Here is a 16,546-nt window from a genome sequence, read left to right as displayed (position 1 = left end):
AAACACCATTAAGACAATAGCATAAAGCAGTTTGTAAAAAATGCCTAGTAAATGTAACTTTAAAATATAACTAGAAACTGTGAGTAGACAATTTGTTTTCTCATGTTATGTTACTTCATTACCCCAAAAGCAACTTACTCATAATTGATTATTTCCAAGTTCTGGCACACAATACATACACGTACACTCCCTTTTTCACAAATCCCATTCACTCACAAACACAGATTTTGTAATACAGTAGACCCTTGGTATCCACTGGGGTTTGGTTTCAGGACCCCATGGATACCAAAATTCGTGGATTCTCAAGTCCATTTAATACAGTGGCACTGTATAATGGTGTTCATTATATAAAATGGCAAAATCAAAGTTTGCTTTTTGGAATTTATATATTTTAAAAAATATTTTCAAGCCGTGAACAATTGAACCCATAGATAAGGAATCTGTAGATATGGAAGGCTAATTGTATATTGATGCATCTCTTATATCCTTGCTCTCTAAATGGTAGCAATTAATTGTACTAAAAGGGAAGAAAGGAGAGGGGCAATGAATAGAGGATACGTTATTTAATTGAACATTAAATGCTGAGGTGAATTTCTTATCAACAAGGTGGTCTGATTAATAACATGGTCTGCATTTCAATCTGAATTTGCATCCTAGTTGTTTCACTGTTGTTAATGAAATATAGCTTTCCAAGGGTCTTTTTTTAGTATCTGAGAGATCATTATCTATGTAAAGACATGTGTCTGTGAAAGCAAGTGCTCTGACTGGAAAAATTTGATCTCCACAGTTGCTCTCCGATGCCTCAGAGCCCCTTGAGAGCCAGAACTACTCACCTGTAGTTAGAGATGTAAGTCTTGCAAACCTGTTGCCTTGCTTTTTTCTAAATTCTGAGATGCCGAGGTCAGGAAAGTAATGACGTATCTTGTATACTTTTATAGGCAGTGATTGCATCCAATGGTTCATTGACTGATAAATATAAATACATCCAGAAACTGAGGGAAAGCAGGTAATGACACAGATTTCTCCACCACTGTCTAAATAAAATATATCTCATTAAAGTTTTAAATTATTGTGACAACATATGTATTTTAATCTTATGAATTTTTACTTACCTTGCTTTATGAAGTGATGTTTGATACAGTTGGACGCAGTATAATTTAACTGAACCAATGAAGAAAACATGCATATTGACAGTGTTTTCCAGTATGGCAGCGGGTGACATACTTTCTCTGCATGTGACAAACATAAAGTTCTATCTTACCTTAGGGTTTATTTGATTCAAGGAGACATCACTCCCTCCCAGTGTGGTAGTGCTATGACTGATGTGACACCTTACAATGCCATCTGTCCTGAAAGAAAACTTAGCTAGTTGTCCTCCAGAATCTACCATGATGCTATTTGTGTTTCTCAGCTTTGCTGCTGGTTGAATAAAATATACACAAACCCACTCAGAATTCATTTAAAAATGAAATTGAATATGTATAAGATCTCAAATTACCTGGAACAAAGCACAAGTTCTATAGAGATCTGGTTCCTCCGTCTGCAGCTGACAGCAACAACCTGTATGCCAAAACAAGTGTTCTCTTTTCTTGTGTTCAAAGTACTCTTCCCCCCCCCCAGATACATATGCGCATTACAGACCGCCCATAACGGGCGGCCTGCTGCCGCCTCCATTTCCGCCGCCAGGAAGCTGCAGCCTCCAAATGGGGAGGCTTCCTGGTGGCGGAAAAAGAAGCCGCAAAAAGCGGCTTCTTTTCGCGCCACACTTGCGATGCATGAGTGCGCAAATGGCGCACTCGTGATGTCACAAGGCAAGGGGAACGTGCGGACGCTAAACCTCCGGCACGTAAAAATGACCGCGCCCGTGTGTATAGGGCGCCGCCATTTTTACGCCCCATCACATTCTAGGGGTGAGGCTGGTATGGACACTAGGTCCTTAGCCAACCCCAGCACATGATGGGGGCGGCGCAAAGGCCTGTGCGGAACGGGCCATTGTGTTTCTAAGGCTTGTAAGGTTTCTACACTGCAGAATTAATGCAGTTTGATACCACTTTGTTATGACTAAGTGCTATGGAATTCTGTAGTTTTGTGAGATATTTAGCTTTCCCTATCAGAAAGTCTGCCACAACAAACTACCAATCTCAGGATTCCATAGGATGGAGACATGACAGTGGTGATGTCAATCTGCATCAGTTTTGCAGTGTGGCAGCAGCAGTTGTAGGTTGTGCACTGTTGCTCTTAAGAGCCCTGAGAAGTCCTAAAGTTTACTCTCCCTTTTTAATGGCTTGAGAGTGGTGGAAAGAGTTTTTAGCAAACCTTTCTGATGGAAATCCTAGTAACTTTAAAACTTTTTTGGCAGTATTTAAAGTAAGGCTTGTCAGCTGTGGACTTTTAAATGTTTTTGGCCTTTAGTCCCATCAGCTCCAGAGCGTATAGCCATTACTAAGCCATTATGGGAGCTGTAGTTCAAAATATCTGGACATCTGTAGTTGCCCAGACCTGGTTTAAAGGTTTGCATTATTGCTGACACTGAGATAATCCCTGGCACAGCTGTGTAAAGTAAAATTTGGCAATCTACTGGAAGGCTATTTTCCCCTGAAATAATTGTATTGTAATGTCTTTTTTAAAATTAAGTTAATTTTAATTTTTATTGTCACACTTTTATTGTCACATTATCATTATAAGAATATAATAAAAGAAAATACTTATAAAATGACACATAAATCACTGTAAATATATTCTTGTGGATTACTGGCAGTAATTTCTTTGTTTTCAGTGTAAAGTTAAGAATTCCGAGCAGCCATCAAAGATGCTATGAGGTGGATGCATTACATCTTTAGTCATATTAAAATAGACGCATGATAATCACTAATCATCTCAAAATTACTAAATGTGGAATCAACCCAGTGCATGATGTACTGTCAGATTGGTTTCTTTCCCCTTTGAAATAAATGGTGAAAAAGCTCTTGTAAACATTGCAAGAACAACAGAGTTAAAATCCCAGCGTACTGAGCTAAATTTGAGCTTATCTGAAGCCTGTTTTGCTCGTATATTTCTTTACTTAACTTTATTCTCTCTTCCAGGGAATACACCCAGTCGCTGACTATGGATAAGAAAAAGAAGGTTTTGATCCTTGGATCAGGATACGTCTCTGGGCCTGTGATAGAATATCTCACAAGAGACCCTAACATTGAAATAACAGCAGGTATGTAAGACTGTGACCCTAAAATTGCAAATTAACTGAAATAACAGAAATCACATTTATTATATGTCAAGACTTCCTGTATAGAATACCCTTGCTGACTAGTGTCAGTGTTTCTTACACTTTATTATATGTACACTTTGTTTTTACATTTTATTGTATGTAAGGGCTGTTGTGTGTGACTCATCAGAGAAGCTTCCATTCCTCAGGGAAGTATTTCACTCAATGAGAGGAGACTTCAGTGAAAACAACTGTCCTGGGTATGAAAGTTCATGGAATGATTACCCTGTATTCCACTTACAATTGACATAAGGATTGCCTTGCTTCTTCTCATGCCACGTTCAGCAACCTGCTAAACTGGCAGTTGAAACTTTCTTCAACATTAGTGGTAGGACACTACACCTAAAGGCAAAAGACTAAGTTGAAGAGTACAGATCTGGTACACTGCATTTACCAACACATTCATGTTGTCTCTCAGTATTTGCTGCCTGGGGAAATTGTCTCTTTTTTCCTAATGGTACTGCCAGCCCTGATCCCTAACCATTGATTTTTATAATTACAATATATCCACAAACTCCAATCCAGCAACAGTGGGTTAAACAGGGACAATGGCTTCCTGGTACACAACACATATTATAACACTGGTTAATACCCCAGTTTCACGACACAGTGTTTAGCCAGTTTATCATATCTCCTTTCTAGTTTCTAGCCTGTGCACACTAGTTTCTAGCCTATTGTGGGAGAAAGGCGGGATATAAATCCTGGAAATAAAATAAATAAATGAATAAATAAATAGCCTGCACACGCCACAATCCAAAACTCCTTCTACCATTGATATGGTCATCCATCCACCCTGGCCTTAGGCAATATCTTTCCATCTAGCTTTGTCCCTCAACAGTTAGTCTCAAAGATGCTCCAAGATCCTTTTGCATACTGATATTCCAGACTAACATGGCTGTGCCTCTGTATTCTATCCCCATTGATTTTTAGAACAATGTTCTAAGAAGATTATAGAAAAGTAGAAAGTAGAGTATATGCTCCAAGAGATTTGACCATGGATTTAATTTCCTCTTTTGTATATCATGATTCTGGAATATGTAAATATTTTAGCCACTTCCTTGAAATTGAAGTAATCAGTTATTAGGGAACACAGATAATCTATGTATTGTATAATATAATGATGTGCTTTTAAACCTCATACTTCCCCATTTTTTTGTATTAAAACCTTTTCAGAAATACAGGAATCTTGAGAATAAGTTTTTGAGTTATTTCTTCGGGGTATTTTCTGGATTCCTGAGATTTCTCAACACTTTCCCATCAAACTCTTAAATTCCTTCCAGTCATGGATGCTATAATGTAGAATGGATTTTTAAAAAGATATTTTCATCATCTGGGCAGCAATTCACACCAAAGTATTCCTATGAGTCATCTATCTACTACTACATTGTCCACCTGTGTTCTGCCTGATGCAGGCTGTAGGAATTGTTGGCTTGAATGCCTTAGAATTTCTAAGACCTGGCCATCTTTTCAGTCTTTCATTTGTTGATCTTCTTGATTTCTTTCCCCCCCAACAGTTTCTCCGTTGAACCTTTATCCTAGAACAGGTACTGCTTTGCCTGCATGGATTAGCTTAGTTTTAGCGGGGTCTTGTTGGGAAGACATTATCCTCCTTGCACTCTTGTCACTACCTTAATGCACTGGAAAATTCACATTTTGTTCACTGTTGTTGTTGTTTTACAATAGCATTTCTCCAAACAGGGAAGATATTGCATCCTTTCTATATTTACACCCTCTTATACTTCCTTTGGGAGCCTCCTTTTCCCGCCATCCCCTTCATAAACATTTACCTTGATATAATGGCTGTCATGTCATGATAAGCCATAATTTACTCTGATGGGTTTGAGCCTAGCCTTCTCCTGGATGTGTGCTTTTTATTGCCACCACTGCCATCATGAAGAAGGTTTGGTATCCATTTTAGATTAACCACAGTTTAGTATTACGTGGTTGCTACTTAACTGGTTAAGTGTGATTTGCTGAAGCAAATATCTTAAACTATAATTTGAGTCTTGTTGGTTTTCAGCCATTTGTAGAAAAGATAACCACAGTGTGTTGGTTTTGGATGGCATAATAAGATCTGACTAATCTAAAACAAGTAAAAACTTCCAAGTGCCTCTGTTCTAGAGGAAATGAGCACAGAGGCCTGTGGGTTCGCTAGGCTTGTTTGTACAGTGGGCCTATGTTATCTACTGGGGTTTGGTTCCAGAACTCCCTGTTGATACCAAAATCCATGGATGCTCAATTTCCATTAAATACAGTGGCATAGTAAAAAAAAAAAAAAATCTAGCCATGGACGATTGAATCCGTGGATAAAAAACAAACCAACTGTGGATATAGAGGGTAAACTAATTCTAAACTATGTACCTTTGAGTCAGCTAGATGTTCCCTTTTCCTTATTTATCAAAGTCTTACATGCATAGGTGCTATTAAATTGAGAATATTTGAAAGAGATTTATTTAATTTTTGTTCTTTTTAAGATTTAGCTGTGTAATTCTCTGTTACTGTGTTGTTCTAAGAATTTCCATTTGAACATATAAGTCTGTAATAGAAAGATGGTAAATGAGACTAATTCCTCTGCCAATTTTCTATCAATTCACTGACATTATTGCCATGAATCACGTTTTGTTGCAAAATCCACATTTGGTAGGCGAAAACAATAGGCATCCTCCGTTGTTGTCACCTGAAAAGTGTAAACAGTGTTCCCAAATTCCAGCCATCTGTTATGTAGTTTCCCCCCCCCCCCTTTATCCCACCAAATATAATGTACTGTGGTAAAAATATTTTTTGATCAAACTATGATGTAACAAAGCAGAAATGAAATTCCCTGGTTGTCAGTGGGTTGACCCCATTTGGGAGGACTCTGGAATTGTCACAGTGGTCAACATGTATTCTACCTTATATATACTTAACCAATTATATCTTAATCCTGTCCATCATCACATTAGAATTCTAACTGGGAACAGTATCTTTTTTTCACAGCTCATGTTGATAAAAAATAATACCAGTGCATGAGGGTTATAAAGCATTCATGTTCCATCTTATCTATAGATTTCAAGGTGGCTTAAGGAAGACAGAGGGTTTTCTTTGGTGATGAGCTGCATATGAAACAAGTTGACTGAGAAAATATGGATCAATTGTTTAGAAACCACTTTAGAGAAGATTTGAGTTTATTTGTTGAAAGTTCAAGAGAAGAATTTTTTCATATGTATTTCAGCTGCTGCTTTTGCTCTTTAACAGTATCCATCATGAAGAAACAGCTTGAACAGCTGGCGAAGAGATACATGAATGTTGCTCCTGTTGTTGCAGATGTCACTGAAGATGAGGAGAAATTATCATCTATGGTGAAGAAACACAATCTTGTTATTAGGTCAGTTTTCTGGCACTCATGTCAAAACCCTCAGTAACTGCTAATGGCCACTCTGGGATGTGCGAAGATGTATCTTGATGAGTCAGCCATGCCATTTAGCTGGCAATGGTGAGGAATTGTAGGCACTTGTTCCATTTTGTTTGTCATTTATTTTCAAAACCACTCCCCATAGCAGAATGGTATAGCTATCAATGCATTGTTTAAAAATAAAATCAAAACATAAAAATAGAATTGTAAAGTGGTTAAAAGTGTGTGGGGGGGGAGAACATGTAAGGTAATGCCTTTAGTATTAGACTAGAATTCTGGGAGATCAGGGTTCAAATCTTTACTTAGCTAACAAATCTACTAGGTGACTTTGGGCACATTGCACTTTCTCAGTCTCAGAGGAAAACAGTGACAAACCTCTGAATAGATCTTGCAGAGTTCACCTTAGGATCCCCATAAGTCAGAAATGACTTGAAGCACACTACATCATCCTCTTCAACTAGCTAAAAACATTAGTGAATTTCAAATGCTTCAACAAATAAAAAGAAATGTATTGACCTGGTACCAAATACTATGCTGTGTCAGCCCTAATCCTTCCTCTTTGGAGTGGGCAGGCTATTCTAGAACAGTGTTTCCCAAACATCCCATGTCTTTTGTACTTCACTTCCCAGAAACCCCAGCCAGATTGGTCAGCAGTCAAGAATTCTGGGAGCTTAAGTCCAAAACATCTGGAGGAACAAAGTAGTCTAGGGGAAATCCTAAATTCAAACACTTGACATTCCTTTTCATTTTACAATTTTTAAGATGACTTTTCATTTACATATGTGTAGATTGAATAGGGCCTTTTTTGTTACACTAGAGTGTTAAGGGATTAAACAAGAATGATTGTGGTATCGTGTAAATATTAATTAAGTGGTATCACTTTTCATATTTTTGTTATTTTTCCACCCATCCAAGCACATATATAATAATCTGACCTGCAAAAATAATACTTCATGGATCTCATACTGTAGACATAGTCCACAAAAGCTTATGTAATAGTAAATTTGTATAGTCTTTAGAGTGCTGCAAGACTGTTTTTGCATTCATATCAGAGCAACATTGCAAACTCACATCTCCAGAACTGGAATTAAATTGTCATCCATAGACCATACTATGCCTGGCTTTTGTGTGTGTTGAGAAACTAAGGGTGCATCTATTCTACACTGTCAAAAGAATGCAGTTTGACACCCTTGTAACTGCTGTATCCTGTGGAATCCTGGGACTTGTCATTTTGCAAGGTTTTTAGCTTTCTCTGCCAAAGGTGTACTGGTGCCTCACAAAATTATAAATCCCAGGATCCTGTGGCACCATGGCAGTTAGAGTGGTATCAAACTGCATTATTTCTACAGTGTAGATGCACCCTTAGCTGCACAGGTTTGCACCTTTGGTGACAAGGAAGGAGCTCATGAATTTCAAGTGTCCAGCTTTTTTCCCATTTTCTCTTTAGCTTGCTCCCTTACTCATTCCATCCTTTGGTTGCTAAGAAGTGTATTGAGAGCAAAGTGAATTTGGTGACTGCCAGTTATCTGACACCAGCTATGAAAGAACTGCAGGAAAGGTAGGCTCTCCTGAATATTTTAAGCCTCTCAGGATTTCTCATGTATGTCTTGTAACATGAAACTAGAGCACAGTTTACAGAAACGGTATCACTGGGACCAATACACTGGGAGTCCCACGCTTGCTGCATGACTTTGGAGCATGTACAGTGGGACCTCAATACTTGTGGATTTGTGATCCGTGGATTTGAGCATCCGTGGACGGCAAGCCCATGCTGTTCCCAATGGGACTGAAGTCCTTCCTTCCTTCCTTCCTTCCTTCCTTCCTTCCTTCCTTCCCCTCTGAGGCTTGGCTTTAGGGGTGGAGGCTGGAGCCCCATCAGCCAGAGGGAGCCAGAGCTGGGGCTGAGGCTTGGGTCTCAGAACCTCTTGACCCCAGGCCCAACACCCTAAGTCCCTGTGCTGGCTCTAGCTCCCTATGGTTGACGAGGCTCCAGCCTTTGCCCCCCAAAGCCAAGCCTGGAACAGAAGCCTCAGAGGGGCAAGAAGGAAGGGAGGGAGGGAGGGAAGCGAAGCGAAGCAAAAATGGAAGTAAGGAGGGAGGAAGGACTTCAGTCTCATTCTCTCTAATGGTGGTGCAGCCACATGGCCGCCCTGCCATTGGAGTCTATGGGACTTGAGCATCTGCAGATTTTGGTATCTGTATGGGAGTGGGGGGGGGGGGGAGATCAGGAACAGATCCTCCGCAGATACTGAGAGCTGACTGTAATTAACTGTTCATTGTCATTTCTCTCTCACTGGTCCCCCTTGCAGCACTAGTGGTACAGGACCCATAAGGCTATCTTAAAGGAAGCTAGTTTAGTTTTATACTTGCTGCTGAAAAGGGGCCATGGGGGGGGGCAAAGGAGGAGAAACATGTGGGTTCTAATTTGGCTCAGCTGGTTGTGGGATTCTGGAAACAGTAGTCCAAAAAACATAATTTCTGAAATTGCAGGAATAATTTTTGTACATTTGCCTAAGATGAAGCGGGGAGTGTACAGTCCACAGACAGCACCCTGGGGCTGTTTTTATGGCCCAATCAACAAAAAGTGTTTTGGTCCCCAGGCCTTTCCTGGATCTGAAATGGCCTTGACACTGCTTCAGGTGCGATTAAGGTGTAACTTTTCGTTTTTACTTTTCCTTCCTTCTTTTATTCCTTTCTTTCTTTGCAATTGATGCTGCTATCCAAGATCCACTGAGGGCCAGAGTCGGAGGGAATTATTGCCTGGCCCAGAACCTTCAGTGAATCAGGGTAGAGTAAAGATGGCCTGCTCCTCCTTACTTTGCTGAAGGGGATGTCCAGTGTGAGACATGGGGTACATCTATATTGTAGAAATAATGCAGTTTGACATCACTTAAGAGCTGTAGCTCCATCCTTTAGAATCCTGAGATTTGTAGCTTTACAAGGCCTTTTGCCTTGTCTGCCAAAGAGTGCTGGTGCCTCATAAAACTACAAATCCCAGGATTCTGTAGGATAGAGCCATGGCAGGTAAAATGGTATCAACTGCATTATTTCTACATTGTAGTTGTACCTATGGTCTTCTCCTCATAAGAGGACTTAATCAGTAGTATGCTGGTCTGTAGCAATGCCTCATTTTGGCCTTCCATTTTGAACCATGTTCCCCTTTGTTTTAGTGTTGAAGCAGCTGGCATTACAGTTGTCAGTGAAATGGGTTTGGATCCTGGTCTTGACCATATGTTGGCAATGGAATGTATCGATAAAGCAAAAGAAGTGGGTGCTACGGTAAGCTGAATAGACAAATTGAGTCTCTGAGCAGTGTTTCCATTTCCAACCCAAATAGTTCTGTCTTACGATGCATCTTTTTGTGTAGTGTTAGCTGTGGCCCATTGTATTCACTTCCTTTTTTTCTGCTACTCTTCAAGTGGTCATCGTGAAGAGGCAGGATGATGGGAATCAATGTGATTGAATTCCCTTGAATGTGAAGTTCCATATATGATCATAATTCTACCAGGATGATCTGAGTTCTACTGAAAATGATGGTTTCAATTAGCTGCGACTTCCATAAATCCCACTGACATTAATCCAGTTGTTAGTTCAAGTTAGGGTAGACCTTTAGAATCACTAGAATTCATGTAAGTGTTGGTTTACGAATGTTCCATTGGATTCCCAAGTCTTCTCTAATTGGTGCTAATAATTAGATTATTTTCAATGGGATGTTAAAATCTTAAATGTGCTTATTCAGAAGTAAGTTTCTCTCTGTTTTTAAGGGAGCTTATTCCCAGGTGGCAGGATTGTGGCTTTAGTCATATTCAATTTTAATTGGGTTGAGATTAGGAAATATGTGAGTTTATATAGAGTGTTTTAAGTGTTATTTTTTCTTTTTAGCTAATATGTATGCATTCTGTTGAATACATGATTCTTTTTAAAAAATATGTAAGGATGACTTATTACAAGTTAATTTATTGGTGTGTGTGTTTGAAATGAGAATTTGTACAATGGACTCATATAATGCTTAGGTGATTTTCTGTAGAGATTTATTATAATAAATAAAAGTGACTCAGTGACACAGACCTGAGCTGTACTAAATCAGCCTGCAGGACAACATGAAAGTTACTTTTCTGGACTGTAACTCCCAGATTCATCCAGCTATAATTGCAGTTATCTGTGATGGCTTTAAGTTTCTGGAAGCTGTAGTCCCCCACCCAAATGTTTCCAAACTCTGGGCCTTGTATTGCAGTGGTACTCAAACTCTCTTGGGTGTCCCTCTTTACAATCACAAGCAAATGTTGCACCTCCTCACACTTGACATAGTATATGAATAAAAATATTTTGTTTATTTAGTGTATTTTCATGTATATTCATATTTTAACATTTTATAAGAAAAGAATATCATTCAAATTAGAACAGTTTTATTTAAGTAAATTCAATATTTAACTCAACGTGTGTGTGAATTTTACACATAAAAGAGTTTGGGAAGAGGAGGAGGGATCAGGATCTCCAAGTCTCATGCCCCCGCCCCTTGAGCAACTCTTGCACTCCCCCTGGGGGCTCCACCCCTCCATTTGAGAACCACTGCTGTACTGGATACTTTTTAATGAACAGAACTTAATGAAAATATTTTTTTTCCCTTCCACTATAGGTGGTATCCTATATTTCTTTCTGTGGTGGCCTGCCTGCTCCAGAATATTCTGACAATCCCCTGAGATATAAATTCAGCTGGAGTCCGCAGGGAGTCCTGCTAAACACAATTCAATCTGCCACGTATTTAAAAAATGGACAGGTGAGGTAATCTGTGTATATAGCCATAGAAATGCAAGGATGATATGTAGTTAGGTTACATATTCATGAAGAATAGAAGTTTGTAATTCCAAGATCTTTTCTGGGCCAACCAAAAGATAGTAAAATCTGTGTGGTCATTCTGGCACTCTGATTTTCCTTACGTATGGTGTTATAAAAAAGGAAGAGAAGTTTACTGGATGTGGAAGTTATGATAAAGGCTCAGTCTTGAATAGAAATGTAAGAGGAATTTTTATTAGCTCATTTCATTTACAGTGTTACCCCGGGATACGAATGCGCCGCCTTACGAAATTTCCGGGTTACGAAAAAATCCAATTGAAAAAAACTGTTCTGGGTTACGAAGGTTATTTCGGGTTACGAAAGAAATTTTGGTCCTTTTCGGTGCTTTTTCGCACCAAATCGCGGCTTTTCCCCATTAGCGCCTATGGGGTTTCGGCTTGCGAAAGCCTTTCGGGTTACGAAAGCGGCGGCGGAACGAATTATTTTCGTAACCCGGGGTAACACTGTACTTGGTAAGTCAACTAAAATCACTGGACATTTATTAAGGCCTCTGTGCTCAACTGAGGCAATCCAGGATTGGACATTTCCACACAATAGCTTCTTTTTTTCTGAAGCAAATGGCCTTCTGACCAGAATCCATCATGAATAGTTGCATGGTAGTTTTCATCACTGTAACATGAACCAGAAGTCAGAGTGTTTGCATATCATCATTGTTTATTTATATAGTACCATCAGTTTACATAGTGCTGTACAAAGGAATACAACAACAACGGCCAGCCCTGTCAAAGGCATATAGTCTAACACACACACACACACACAGAGAGAGAGAGAGGGGGGGGGACATGTAATACAAATATAAAACTAATGCAATACAGTTGTAAAACAAATTATTCACACAGAAATACAGAAAATGATGCAATATGATATAAAGCAAACTGAAAAGTACATATAATGAAAATATACAAGATAATAAAACAATGTATTTGTATCTGCCTTCCAAGTTGCCAGTTTGACTTATGGCGACCCAATGAATTTCATAGAGTTTTCTTAGGCAAGGAAAACTCAGAGGTGTCTTTGCCAGTTTCTTCCTCCGAAATATAGCCCACAGCATCTGATATTAATTGGTAGTCTACCATCGAAGTACTCATCAGGGCTGACCCTGCTTAGCTTCCAAGATTAAACAGGATCTTGTTAAACTAGAATTTCAAAAGCTTTAGCGAACAACAAAAAAATGTCATTGAGATTTAGGCCCCATACAGACAGGCCAAAATAAAGCTGTTTTGGGTCTGTTTAAATGATGCATGCATCCTAAGAATCTGGAAGCTGTGCCAAAGCCATGCTCCAGTCCTTAGGACTGGGACGTGGCTTTGGCGTGGCTTCCAGTCTCCTAGGACACATGCATCATTTAAACAGCATACCTCCAAAATGACCTTAAGCGGCTTTATTTTGGCCCGTCTGTATGGGGCCTTAACTCGACGAGGGAAAGAGTAGCCTTCAGACAGGTAGTTCAATTTCCTTTTTCAGGCTGCATTATCGGTTCAGAACAAACCTGCAAATAAGAGCCTATAACACCCATATATCCACTCCCGGTTGCCTGCAGTATATAATGAACTGGATTTGTGCCATTCTACTAGAGTGTGTAAGGAAGAACCCCAATAAATGGCTTGGGGAGTGTGCATGTGCTCATTTCAAAAACAGACAAGTTTTTAATTTTCCTTTAGAATGATCAGAGGCCATGATGTATTCTAGATGTGATTGGACTGAAATCAGTCCTAGCTAGCATAGACACTGGTATGTGATCCTGTGAGTTGCCATCCAGCACATCTACAGGCCATAAGTTACCCATCTCTAGTTTAAACCTTCACCCAGCCTTTGTAAAGTCAGGGTAGTCAGCAAAGAATGACAAATAACATTGCAACATTAAAATGTGAGTCTTTTTTCCTTTGAACTTTTATTGTTGTTGTTGTTGTTGTTATTATTGATTGCAGTTTATTTTTTACACTGTGGATTGTTACAATCCAAAAATGTTCACTGGCCAGGATTTTTAATTTCAACAGGACACAAGATGAGGCTCATTCTGTGATATTTATACAGACTTCACTACCAAATGGAATTTGTCTTAGATTGGTAAAATGCTTAGTCTAATATGGTCACTTAGAATCCAGTGAGATTCAAGAATCAAGGCTCAGAAGCCTTAAAGTGAGTTGGTGTTGCTGTAAATATAAGCAGCCTGTGCATTGCCTTCTCAATCAAGTAATCAAAATCAAGTTTGAAGCCTATCAGGAGGTAGATTGCTCTGTTAGAATTGTTTTTGTAATTGATTAGTGTAATCTTTGAAAATAACCTTTGATGGAAACAAATGCTTTCAGATTTGTATTTCCTCCTGATTTTTAAACAGTTAATTAATAATAATAATTTGTTTTGTTTATATACCGCTATTCCAATGATCATAGCGGTGAACAGCAAGTAAGCTAATTAGCAAGTAAGCTAATCATAAGTTCTTATGATTCAGCTGTAAGCTTTCTGTCACTTGCAAAAATCAAGAGGAGGGGATTCCAAAAATAACTGGGAAAGAAGAAAAGATTGAAAATATAATGTGAAAATAAATCAAACACACCTTAAATGAACTCTAGCTAAGCTTGACTTTTTGCATGGTGTTTAGTTCTTGTCTTCTCTTTCTGCAGCTTTATGACAGTGACATGATTGCTGAGTTTTGATCTATGTAGAAAGAAATGTAGAAAGTTAAAAGTATGCTGCAGAAAAGAGAGGCTTTGAGTCTTTAGCTAATTCTCTCATTCTGAGTGGGTGGGAGCCTGTAATCTTCCAGAGGACAAACTAGTACTCCCGTTATTTGTCAACACTGGTTAGGCTGGCAGAAGGCGATAGGGATTGGAGTTTGGAAAATCTGAACTCTGGAAAATCACAGGTCCCCTAATCCTGATCTATATAGTTTTAAAGGACTTTCTGTTAAGTGGGTGATGGATTTGTGTGGAGGCCATATATTGCACATCTGGGGGGAGGACTGGGTGGTAAAGATAGGTTGGAATTGTGTAGGTGCTAGGTTCTCCTGCAGCACTATTGATCTGGAAGGAAGTGCTGCCGAAATGGCCTTCCATATTGTTGTGGGAGGTGTGTGTTTGTAAAGAGGAATTATAGTGCCCTGTCTGTAATTATAGTACGCTTACATGATTGTTGTTTTTCACAATCCTTAGATTATTAATATTCCAGCCGGAGGAGCTGTGCTTGATTCTGTTACTGTCATGGATTTTTTCCCAGGATTAAATTTAGAAGGTTTTCCAAACAGGGACAGTACAAAATATGCTGAACCATATGGTATTCAATCAGCTCACACTCTTTTAAGAGGAACTTTACGATACAGGGTAAGTGTGCTTGGTACTGTAGAAGACATGATTGTGTACAACTGGTGTAAAATGCATTGCTACCAAGGGATGGCCCTTCTGTTAAGCAGAGAGAAGTTTCACCTTAGGCTGTTGCAGCAATCTTCTAATTCCTTTCAACCTGTTTGGCTGTTCTGCCTCTGTTGGGTAACAGAACCATGGGTGCCATAGACCCTGTCCTGTTCCTCTAACGTGGTATGATTGGGTTTGATGAGTTGTGATGGAGGATGCTACTGCATATGAACATTGGAGTATGATTCAACTGGCAGTCTGGTTATATGTGGAGTGGGTGAGAAGACAGCATCTTATCCTTTGCCTTAAACAGCAAACTACCTTGAGTCAGCCAAAGTTTTACTTATTATGAGAAAAGCTACTTGTTCTCCACCTTTACTTTAAAAGACTGTTCTATTTTTGCTTTTCCTAATGGTCTGACAACATAAATCTTCATCTTTGTTATATAAATCACTGATATAGTACTCGTTAGCCTACTAGATTGTATAGCTGCATAAAAGCATAATGCTGCAGCATTGCAGCAGAAATGTGTGTTTATGCAGGATTGCAAAAGCAGTCTTCAGAATTGCTACAAATAACTTGCTGCCTACTGTAGGAAGTATATATCCATGGATTTTTTATCCATGGATTCAAGTATCCATGGTTTGAAAATATTTGAAAAAAGTATAAATTCCAAATAGCAAACCTTGATTTTGTCATTTGATGTAAGGGACATCATTTTGCTGTGCCTTTGTATTTAATGTGACTTGAGCATCCATGGATTTTGTTATCCATAGGGGGTTCTGGAATCAAACCCCAGTGAATAACAAGGTCTCACTGTATAGGGAAACACAGAAAGGCTGTTAAGAGAGTAGCCTCTTTATTTGATTTCACATGTTACTTCTTAGCATTTTGCTTTACCCACAAGTAAGGGCCTTTGAGAGTATCTTCTTATGTTCTTAAATTCTATGTAATTTTCTGACATCTTCTGTTTGTCTTCCCAGGGTTATTCTAAAGCCATAGCAGGCTTTGTGAAATTAGGGCTAATCAGTCCAGAGCCATGTCCTATGCTGAGTGCAACAGCACCATCTATAAACTGGGTGAGTCTTGCTCAGGACCTTGGAAGGCTTCTGCTGACACTAAGCTGATACAAAATAATATTCCATTTGGGCCTGCCACACCTATAATTATTTTGGAATCTGGTGTGTGTACAGCAGGGGGCTGTGCTGGGATGATGGTTTTCTTCCCACTCTTTGTCAGCGAAGTTTTATTTGCACACCTTGTGGACTGCAGTTTTACCTGTTTTCCTAATGAGTCATCCTTTCTTTGATGTTACTTTAAATGGGACCAGTTTTTCATTTGTGCGCATGCTCCCAAAACTGACAATCAAGGGGAAGAAGACTTGTTTCTGTTTGAACTGCTTGGAAACATTACCCTTTCTGGATCCCCAGAATCCCTCAATCATAAATGCCTTCTATAACCAAGTGCTGACAGCGAGATTGTTTTTTGTTCCAGGCCCTGAGCATCAAGGGATCAGGAGGAAAGCCAAGAAAGGACACAAGAGCAGAATGTGTCATAAATACTGCATTAATCATTACCTCCAGGATTATGTTCACTAGTCTTGTTATGTTCTTTGGGCCCTAAATCCCTATGCTATTAGGCCACTGTTGACCAGTCTCCAGTATTTCTTTTTTCCCTGGCAAGGTCCTG

At 39.2% G+C, this 16,546-nt stretch overlaps 1 protein-coding gene across 3 annotated transcripts in view; it reads left to right on the top strand.

Moving 5' to 3' along the window:
* AASS (aminoadipate-semialdehyde synthase) overlaps positions 1 to 16,546 on the top strand; it is a 45,199-nt gene that overhangs the window by 16,197 nt on the left and 12,456 nt on the right. For all 3 annotated transcript variants that reach the window (XR_006104011.1, XM_042467514.1, XM_042467513.1), the window contains 9 exons: positions 788 to 847; positions 939 to 1,006; positions 3,084 to 3,205; positions 6,497 to 6,626; positions 8,101 to 8,211; positions 9,824 to 9,932; positions 11,290 to 11,430; positions 14,660 to 14,827; positions 15,841 to 15,936. Coding sequence is in view for 2 of the 3 variants with exons in the window: in XM_042467514.1 (XP_042323448.1) it covers positions 788 to 847; positions 939 to 1,006; positions 3,084 to 3,205; positions 6,497 to 6,626; positions 8,101 to 8,211; positions 9,824 to 9,932; positions 11,290 to 11,430; positions 14,660 to 14,827; positions 15,841 to 15,936 (1,005 nt within the window). In the remaining variant the exon portion in view is untranslated. The remainder of the gene's footprint in view (positions 1 to 787; positions 848 to 938; positions 1,007 to 3,083; positions 3,206 to 6,496; positions 6,627 to 8,100; positions 8,212 to 9,823; positions 9,933 to 11,289; positions 11,431 to 14,659; positions 14,828 to 15,840; positions 15,937 to 16,546) is intronic.

Source organism: Sceloporus undulatus, chromosome 5 (genome assembly GCF_019175285.1).
Source record: "Sceloporus undulatus isolate JIND9_A2432 ecotype Alabama chromosome 5, SceUnd_v1.1, whole genome shotgun sequence".
NCBI lineage: Eukaryota > Metazoa > Chordata > Lepidosauria > Squamata > Phrynosomatidae > Sceloporus > Sceloporus undulatus.
The sequence above is the reverse complement of the archived record's forward strand: the minus strand, read 5'-3'. Positions and strand labels throughout refer to the sequence as shown.